At 45.2% G+C, this 10,842-nt stretch overlaps 1 protein-coding gene across 1 annotated transcript in view; it reads right to left on the reverse strand.

The window, feature by feature from the left end:
• The window catches only part of LOC310777708 (progestin and adipoQ receptor family member 3-like), a gene marked incomplete at both ends in the record, with an annotated part of 14,553 nt that extends 4,064 nt beyond the window's left edge, over positions 1 to 10,489 (reverse strand). Inside the window, 4 exons of the mRNA XM_083638082.1 lie at positions 229 to 426; positions 5,315 to 5,470; positions 7,064 to 7,226; positions 10,299 to 10,489. Of these exons, the coding sequence (XP_083494208.1) occupies positions 229 to 426; positions 5,315 to 5,470; positions 7,064 to 7,226; positions 10,299 to 10,489 (708 nt within the window). The remainder of the gene's footprint in view (positions 1 to 228; positions 427 to 5,314; positions 5,471 to 7,063; positions 7,227 to 10,298) is intronic.
• Between the last annotated feature and the right edge of the window lie 353 nt (positions 10,490 to 10,842).

A 10,842-nucleotide genomic window follows, 5' to 3' on the forward strand; every position in this document is an offset into this window, starting at 1 on the left:
TGTGAAACGTGCTGTAACAACATCTCCAGTCATTTGATTAGTGCTTGATTAGTGCTTGCTCTAGGTGTTGTTTAACACCTTGCTAGGAGTCTTTGCGACCGTGCGGGACTAGCCTCTTCCCGTCTTTTTTATGTCAGGGTTCCCACAACATCAAATTCAAGGGACCTTTGGATTCGATCTATGGCTGCGCTACTGCGAGACTCTCCAGCGCTGCTGCTCCTTTCTGACCTGCACCACGTCGGAGGTGAAGCCCCCGTTCATCCAGACCCAGTGTGCGGCGGGGATGACGCTGAAGCCGGCCACGCAGCAGAAGATGGCCGTCCTCAGGCGCCGCCAGTCGCTGCTCAGGTACCGAGGGTGTACCTGAGCACAGAACACCGCCAGGATCAGAGACAGCAACGTCACCAAGTACACCTGCCGCCAGAACTACAGCAGGGAGGGGGACACAGAGAGGGAGAGAGGACACAGAGAGGGAGGGAGGACACAGAGAGGGAGGGAGGACACAGAGACAGAGAGGGAGGGAGGACACAGAGACATAGAGGGAGGGAGGACACAGAGACATAGAGGGAGGGAGGACACAGAGACATAGAGGGAGGGAGGACACAGAGAGGGAGGGAGGACACAGAGACATAGAGGGAGGGAGGACACAGAGACATAGAGGGAGGGAGGACACAGAGAGGGAGGTAGGACACAGAGACATAGAGGGAGGGAGGACACAGAGACAGAGAGGGAGGGACGACACAGAGAGGGAGGGAGGACACAGAGACATAGAGGGAGGGAGGACACAGAGACGAGGTGAGGTGAGGTGGAGCAGAGGAATAGGAAGAAAGGTTACATAAAAACGTAAAGGAGAGATAGTCAGAGGAGGGTGCAAAGCAGATGTGAGTGAAGAGGGGTGATACAAAGAGGAGAGGGGCGATACAAAAAGATAAATAATAACAAAAATTCAATACAACTATAACCCCCCCCCCCCCTCTGTTTCAGCCTAACAATCTGAATGGTCAACCAACCTGATCATTCCCATAAAACAGAGTTTTATGGGGAGCTGGGAACTAATGACCTATTTATCTCGTTTGTTTTTTCTGACTCACAGTTTTCTTTTCCATAGTCATTAAGTCGCGATCCAATTTTCAGAATGTTCTATTGATGCTGGATATGTATAACCAGGTCTGACTATAGTAGTCAGACTTTTTAGAGAGGTAATCTTGCAAGAATATGTGCTGGCACAACAACATTGTCCATCTTGCTTCTTCGGTCGCTATTCTCTCTCCTGAAGATTTGTTTGCCGACGGGGAGAAAGCCCCACGTGATAGCCACCCGTCAATCTCTCTCTCTCTGCTCAACACTGTTGTAGTAACTCCATTTTATTTTGAAATTCAGTTGACTTTGCCATTTCCCCACGGATATTGTCGCGTTTTTCTTTCATGGCTTGACAGAAGAAGCCTGCCTGCACGCGCCTAGTCGGCTTGAAAATAGAACTCACGCCTAAACGATAAAATCGGCGCAGGTCAGGCGAGGCGTGGGTAGACGCAAGGTTCACGCTCAGGCGCCCTGTGTACACAGCCTCATTGACTAAAACGGACGCCTATTTAAAAGCATGGTTAAAGGCAAGGCGTAGGCAAGGCTTGGGTGCCCGGTGTGAACTAAGCCTTAGGTCAGGGATACTCAACTTGCTTTGCCCGGGGGCCACTTTCGTGAAATGATAGGAGGCCAGGGGCCAGTTAATAAACAAACAATATACATTTTTCTGTAGCGGATTGTAGGTTTTTGGGGTGTCAGCCCAATGTTGTGCACACCGGATAGTTAGTTAGGTTAAGTACATACATAAGTGCCTGGGTAGCAAGCAGACAGCGGTATTTGACAATTTAGCAGCTAAATCATATATTATTGAAAGATATTCCATATTCCAGACTGAAATGCTATGACAGAAGTGGAGTATTGGCCAGAATGACATGAACATTTGGACACTTATTCAGCGGGTATCTTGCATGTTGCGTTCAGGTGCACTGTGCAAAGTATCTTCACTCTGGCTTTAAAAATAAGCCCGCAAACAGCCTCTGAAAGACAGTCATGTTGGCCGCGGACGCCAGCGTCCTCAATGAGTAGAATAACTTTTTTTTCTCATGCACATATCCGCTTTTGGGTCACTACCCACCAGTTGAAACACTGAATTAATCGATGATTATTTCTTTGATGGATTTTTTGATGGATAATTTTTTTGACTTGCCGATCACAAGTTCCCAGAGCCCAAAGTGATTCTTAAAACTGCTGAAAACTCCCTTGTGTCTTCATTTTATAACGATATAAAACAGAGAAAAGCAGACAATCTTGGCATTTGTGAAGCTGTAACCAGCAAAAATGTTTGCTGTTTTGTGTTTTTACTTGATAAATAATTGGTAAAGGAATATACAGTGGAATCTGCTTATAGTGATCACAGTTATAGTGATCAACCGCTCATATTGATCAAAAAGCTTGGTCCCGAATCATTCCTATTCACCTTATCATTTGCCCATATAAGGACGCTTCTGCATAACGTCGTTTTGTAATCGTCTTTCCGTTTTAGACCCGGAAGTAGATTACTCCCACTTTTATCATTTTTAGACTTGCCAAAAAGCTGTTTTCAAGCAAAAAACTGTTATGAAGTTTTAATATTTTTTCGGATGAGAGCGTAACATTCCACATGTGACCAGTTTATCAGAATAACGGCTATTTGGACATTTTTGAGGAGCAGCGAGGAGCACTGGCTGTGTGACCGGGTCAGACTAGTATCTGTCAAACCTACTGTAGTTACAGTTACAGTTACAGTTACAGTTACAGTTAGGCTCCTGGCAGTGAGAAAACACTGTCGACGTTAAATGCCGACCGGGTACAGCCATCGGCTCCTCGCAGCAGTAACGCTATGAACATGTAACTGAAGTTGGCCGCAGTGTAGCTGCTGAATGTTGCCAAACTTCATTCATAGTTTACAGTTTATCGATGTTTACCGGCCGGCTAACGCTGAACCGGAAGAACAAATACAATTGCGTCTTACAAGGAAGAGAAAAAGTGGGCGTGGCAACATAAGGTGAATACAGATGCTGTATAATTAATTCACTTATAGTGATCAATACTCCGCTTATAGTGATCATTTTGGGCCTTGTCTCACCTGAGAACAATGGAAATGTCTAAGGGCCTGTGTCCACCTAGCGTCTTTTAATCAGCTCCGGCGTCTATTTTCAATTGTTTCCAATGGGGGGAGAGCGTATGCGAGCGCACACGGACGTCTAGAGAAAGTGCACTGCGTCCAGCGTCTATTTTCAGAGCGCTCTGGTGTTTTTGTGCGCACGACTCCCAGCGCTCCCAGCTGAAAATATTTTAACTTTTCAGAAAGACGCTGGTGTCGGGTGCTCCTTTTCTGGCAACTAATCATATGAAAAAACTATCGCAACAGAGACAGAAAGGCTCAATTGTGCGAGCAGATTGGCTAGACACTTGATATTTCTGGTGAGTGTTGAGCTAAATCACTGTATGTGTGTTGTTAGCTAATGTTAGCTGTCAGCTATCAAGCTACTACCGCACTGAGCTAACGTTAGTTTCAGACTGCTTCCTTGTTATATTTTGTAGCCGAGATCAGCGTTTCCAAGCGTACTTCCAGCGTTTAACGTCGGAAAAAGACGCTAGGTGGACACAGGCCCTAAAACTACTGTAATTTTATTATTATTTACTTACAAACTGCCAAAAATGAGCCAACAAGATACAGCAGCGATACTCTGTGCATGTCTGTATGTATATATGGAGAGATCGCGGGATCTCTGTCTGTGGAGAGATTGGGGCGTCTCTGTGTTTGAAACAGCTGGAGGCCTGACTTACTGTATGGATTTTTAAAGTCAATAACATTCCTTTACTTTATATGTACTGGATTCATGCACATGTCAGTTAGATGGTAATCTGCATGAGGAATAAAGAAAAAGAAAGAAAAAAAGCGGTTATAACGATCGTCCGCTTATAGTGATCAATTTGACCCGTCCCCCAAGGTGAACACTATAAGAGGAGTCCACTGTATTATATTCTAATATTTTCTGGTTTCTTTAGTCTTCTATGACAGTCAACTGAATGTGTCAGGACAAAAGAAGACATCTGAGGACGTCATATTGGGCTTTGGGGAAAAAGTGATAGATATTTTTCACCATTTCACAGACCAAACGAATAAACAACAGGTTAATGGACAATGAAAGGAATGGTTTTGCTGAAGCCAGGTCTGACTGACTCACAGCGTTGCAGTAGATCTGACTGACTCACAGAGTTGCAGTAGATCTGACTGACTCACAGAGTTGCAGTAGGTTTGACTGACTCACAGCGTTGCAGTAGGTCTGACTGACTCACAGAGTTGCAGTAGGTCTGACTGACTCACAGCGTTGCAGTAGGTCTGACTGACTCACAGCGTTGCAGTAGGTCTGACTGACTCACAGCGTTGCAGTAGGTCTGACTGACTCACAGAGTTGCAGTAGGTTTGACTGACTCACAGAGTTGCAGTAGGTCTGACTGACTCACAGAGTTGCAGTAGATCTGACTGACTCACAGCGTTGCAGTGGATCTGACTGACTCACAGAGTTGCAGTAGATCTGACTGACTCACAGAGTTGCAGTAGATCTGACTGACTCACAGAGTTGCAGTAGGTCTGACTGACTCACAGAGTTGCAGTAGGTTTGACTGACTCACAGAGTTGCAGTAGGTTTGACTGACTCACAGAGTTGCAGTAGGTCTGACTGACTCACAGAGTTGCAGTAGGTCTGACTGACTCACAGAGTTGCAGTAGGTCTGACTGACTCACAGAGTTGCAGTAGGTCTGACTGACTCACAGAGTTGCAGTAGGTCTGACTGACTCACAGAGTTGCAGTAGGTCTGACTGACTCACAGAGTTGCAGTAGGTCTGACTGACTCACAGAGTTGCAGTAGGTTTGACTGACTCACAGAGTTGCAGTAGGTCTGACTGACTCACAGCGTTGCAGTAGGTCTGACTGACTCACAGAGTTGCAGTAGGTCTGACTGACTCACAGAGTTGCAGTAGGTTTGACTGACTCACAGCGTTGCAGTAGGTCTGACTGACTCACAGAGTTGCAGTAGGTTTGACTGACTCAAAGAGTTGCAGTAGATCTGACTGACTCACAGAGTTGCAGTAGATCTGACTGACTCACAGAGTTGCAGTAGGTCTGACTGACTCACAGCGTTGCAGTAGGTCTGACTGACTCACAGAGTTGCAGTAGGTCTGACTGACTCACAGAGTTGCAGTAGGTCTGACTGACTCACAAAGTTGCAGTAGATCTGACTGACTCACAGCGTTGCAGTAGAAGGCGTAGAAGATCCCTGGCACGTAGCAGCCCAGGATGCCCACAGAGATCCCTGCGTAGTCCAGTGCCAGCCAGCGCCGGCAAGTCTTCTCTGACCGGTGACAGGAGAACAGGTGATACCCCACCGAACACAGCATACACACCTGGAGGGAACACACACACACACACACACAGCAGTTATACACTGGGGCGTGACGTGAGGCTTACTTTCTGTATACACAACGTCAAACACAAATGCGTACATCTTTATTCTTTTGTCAGTGCATGAGGGATCAGGTCCAACAGGGTGATCTTTTAAAAGATGTGTAACCTGCAGTTTGATGACATAATGATACTGACTAACAAAATAATAAACTAAGAACAAGAGGATATTAATAACTCAAGTTGATACATTATTAGTCAGTATGACAACATTATTATTATTCATGGTCAGCTAAAAACATGTTAAATCCCCTTTGTGATCATGTGATGTTATTTATGGTTTAATCATATTTCTGATCGATTTTGAGGGACATTTTATCACAACAATTGATCACATCTGGCTGTCATTATCGGGTGCTACACAACTAGCTACACAAAACACACACACACACACACACACACACATGTAACAAGTTAAACACAGCAGCTGCATCGTAACAGTCACTGGGCTACACAACCACGTCTATTTCGTCTTTGTAACACGGCATACCTCGTCATTACAACAACAGCTAACCCTACACACAGCTTAGCTTACACACCTGGGCAGGTAGAGACCAACTGGCAAAGCACCTGTGGCAGGAGATGCAAACCTGTCATTTTTACAAAGGTGAATCAAATTAACTGGTCCTTATAGTGTTGGAATGAAGGAATCAAGTTAGTAAAGTCCCTAAAAAACCAAATTCAGAGATTTGTTTTCGAAGCACATTACATGTTAGAAATGAGTTGCTGAAAACACGTGAAAAGTCTTAAGCTTTGTTCACACCGAGATATTTATTTTTCCCCCTGTCGCTTGATTCAACCCTTTGGAATCGCTCCGTCGCTGTGTTTAAATCGCTCTCGTCAACAGGCACAATTCCCAGGTCGGTCGGGGAGCGTAATGCACAGGACATACTCCAGGAAGGCAGCGCAAGGCGGAGCTCCGCAAACCGGTAGCGCACTCCACCGCTCGGGCCGAGGTGTTCATACTCAGAGCTCGGAGAGAGGGAGAGACTATTTGTGCACAATTGGCAGCACCTGTGTCGGCCCGCTGATACATGTGGGCGGGGTGCAGCGAGCTTGAGAAACGAGAGAGCACAGAGACAGACAACAGACAGCACACACACACACACACACACACACACACACACACACACACACAGACACACACACACACACACACACACACACACACAGCTCTAACGTTAGACAGGATGAAAACGCAAACAACACATCTGCGTTTCCCCCCGATGCAAGAATGAATAAATACTTATATTAATATACTATATTAATTACTTAAAATGCCCATTCCTAAATTTTACATACATACTTGCCGACACTTCCAATGTAATTAATAATTTTTAATTCAAATGTGGCAGGGTAGTTAGTAACACATTTTTCTGTGGTGTGACAAACTCAAAACACATTTATTTTTGGTTTCCAGGGACTTTAAAAGAATCAGTCTTCTCACACACACACACACGCACACACGCACGCACGCACGCACGCACGCACGCACGCACACACGCACACACACACACACTCCCAGATGCATGTACCTGGAAGCAGAAGAGGCCAATAGCGTAGATGACGTAGTCCTCCCTGTGGGCCCCGGAGGCGGGCAGCACAGAAGACAGGTCGTTGACCCCCAGAGAGAAGAAGAGCAGGAAGCCCAGCAGGTGGCTCCAGATGTTCACCGTCTCATTGGACAGGATGAAGATACTGCACAGGAAGAGGAGGAAAACACACCAACAAGTCGGGGGTATGTTCAATCTGAAAACGCTGTGTACTGTTTTGCTACAGTTTCCGGATTTGAACGCTATGTTTCCGCAAAACAGTGTGTGATAGGCCCAATTATGCTCACCGTTAAATATGGATACGCAGATGGACAGAGCTTACCCTGCATTCATTTTTTCTGAACGGAGCAGTACCACACATACACACACACACACACACACACACACACACACACACACACACACACACACACACACACACACACACACACACACACACACACACACACACACACACACACACACACACACACACACACACACACACACACACACACACACACTCACATTTGACTCTCTACTGCCAGCTAGTGGATGTTTTGCTTAACATGATACCAACGTGAAAGACACATGGAAGTATGTGGGCAGTGACGTTTACATCGCTTGAAACGGACGCATTTATTATTATTATTTATTATTCATTATTATATATATATTATTATTATTATGGAGCATGAAAAGCCCACCACACACGATCCGCGGCAAAGCGGCTCTGCGCCCGCTGTGCCGTAGTTTTCTACGAGGAGAGCGGTGTCGCCCAACTAGGAGACAAGGCGCTACCCTTGGCGTCACGCCCCGCCCGAATTTGCCAGCGTGCTCTGAGGTCAAAGTTCAAATAGGAGGCAGCTTAACGGCGTGTAACGGTGTGCAAAGGGCTTTGAGGGACGTTGTCTCTCGTTTGCTGGGTGTGACAAAGGTGTTAACCAATCCGCAGTCTCAACGCCAGACCCATGAGAGTTCTTACGCTGATACACTACGTTACTGCATGCTGCAGAGCTCTCTCTGGGTCTGATACACTATGTTACTGCATGCTGCAGATCTCTCTCTGGGTCTGATACACTACGTTACTGCATGCTGCAGACCCCTCTCTGGGTCTGATACACTACGTTACTGCATGCTGCAGATCTCTCTCTGGGTCTGATACACTATGTTACTGCATGCTGCAGATCTCTCTCTGGGTCTGATACACTACGTTACTGCATGATGCAGATCTCTCTCTGGGTCTGATACACTACGTTACTGCATGCTGCAGAGCTCTCTCTGGGTCTGATACACTACGTCACTGCATGCTACAGATCTCTCTGTGTCTGATACACTATGTTACTGCATGGTGCAGAGCTCTCTCTGGGTCTGATACACTACGTTACTGCATGCTGCAGATCTCTCTCTGGGTCTGATACACTACGTTACTGCATGCTGCAGATCTCTCTCTGGGTCTGATACACTATGTTACTGCATGCTGCAGATCTCTCTCTGGGTCTGATACACTACGTTACTGCATGCTGCAGATCTCTCTCTGGGTCTGATACACTATGTTACTGCATGCTGCAGATCTCTCTCTGGGTCTGATACACTACGTTACTGCATGCTGCAGTCTCTCTGGGTCTGATACACTATGTTACTGCATGCTGCAGAGCTCTCTCTGGGTCTGATACACTACGTTACTGCATGCTGCAGATCTCTCTCTGGGTCTGATACACTACGTTACTGCATGCTGCAGATCTCACTCTGGGTCTGATACACTACGTTACTGCATGCTGCAGATCTCTCTCTGGGTCTGGGACACTTTCCCTCAGCCGGCTGGTTATGGGAGGGAACCGTTCACTTGGCCAGTCATATACCAGTGATGGATTCAGTCCTCCCCAATCAGTAATTACTGATGGGCTAGTCGTTTATAATGACTTTGCGATCAGATGACACGGGAGGCGCAGCCCATTTTTTCGAAAAAAACGATAACTAACTGAAACGGTATTGTGTGCTTACAAAACTAACTAAAATTAAATTAAATTGAAGAGAAAATGTCCTTAGTTGTAGTCTTTGTCAGTTTACAGTATTTCATACACAATAAGCCTTTATTTTGAGTGGAGATGAAATCTATTTTCCTAGATCTATCATCTTTTATGACCCCTTTGAATCTCACCCCTGACAAACACCCCATATTACAAAAAAAAAGAGGAAAGGGGCAAAAAAGACACTGAAACTAATACAAACTAAACTAAAACTAAGCATTTTCAAAAAATAAAAACTACCGTAAATTCCGGACTATAAGCCGCGGCTTTTTTCCCGTTTTTTGGCCTTTTTTGGCCCCTGCGGCTTATATAACGGTGCGGCTTATCTATGGATTTTTTCAAAAAAAAAAAAAAAAAATCTCTCTTTTTTAGCACTCTTTCTAACTATAAATCCACTTCTGTTTTAATTTCCTCTCTTGCCCTCTTTTAACAACATAACATAACATAACATAACATAACACAACACAGGTGGTGTTGTGTTATGTTGTTTTGTTGAAATGTTAATAAATGGGAGCTTCCTCAAACAGCCATCTCTTTCCCGACAATCCCCTCTGTGCATGAACCCTTACATATGGTAATTAAACATTAAAAAAAAAAAAAAAAAAAATACCATTAAAACACCCGCGGCTTATAGTCCGGTGCGGCTTATATATGTAAAAAACAGTCAACTTTGCAGGTGCGGCTTATACTCCGGTGCGGCTTATAGTGCGGAATTTACGGTAAACTAAACGATCAAACCCACCTTAAAAACGAATGAAAACTAAACTGAAATTGAAAACAAAAAGTCAAAACTAATAAAAATAATAACGAATGAAAAAATCCAAAACTATTATAACCTTGCTAGGGAGGTAAGGTGTTGTCTTTTGTTTTCTTCTTATTTTGTTAGGTAAGCCTTAACCTCCTAGTTAGTACTTTTTGGCCTTGGCCTACTCTGAGGCCAATCTCCAACTTTAGTTTATTTAGGATCATCTGTTTATTTTTGCAAACTCCTGTTCATTTTCTAATCGTTTATAAATTCATTGTTCTTTCTTACATCCAATCCATTTGTTCATTCATTGTGGCTGATTTTGGGACTTGACGAAGATGGGTCTCAGTGCATGTTGTGTCTAGACTGGGGCATAACAGTCTCCAAGTGAAATATTTCCATATTTGGCTCCTGGCACCTGTCTTTACAAATCAAATGTAGGTCTTGTTATTACTATGGTTACCTCTTGAGGCAGAGTTTGGAGGGCAGGTGCGCCCTGTAGCCATCTGTGATGTAGGGGTTTTCTTTGAGGAAGAGGGGGATTTGTTCGTAGGTGTAGAGTCGTATCCTCTGCGGGATGAGCACGGGCCAGTGCGGGCTGCCCAGCTCCAGGTAGTGAGCCTTCAGCAGCTTCTGTGGCATCTTCAGCAGCATCCTGTCCGCTGTGCTGCAGGGCTAAGGCTGTGTCGGCCGGAGAGGGCAAACGCGTTATAATGAGCAGCAGAGGTGAGTCTTAAAGGTACACTGTCATTCATGCACACATGACTATCACTGGTCCACAACTTAACTCAAATCAACTCTCAATAACTGTCGAACCCAGTTAATAGTAGACACCAGCTGATTCAATTTGAAGTTGCTCATCGTCTTCACTCTATTCTAAGCATAAGTTGCACAAGTTCTTCCCCTCTGTCTCACCACTGTGTGACAGGTGTCAGGTGTCAGAGTGGGCACTCTGTCTCACACCTTCTGGTTCTGTCCTTCACTGACGGGATTCTGGGCCAAGATAT

This window comes from Poromitra crassiceps (assembly GCF_964638095.1).
Source record: "Poromitra crassiceps genome assembly, chromosome: 6".
NCBI lineage: Eukaryota > Metazoa > Chordata > Actinopteri > Beryciformes > Melamphaidae > Poromitra > Poromitra crassiceps.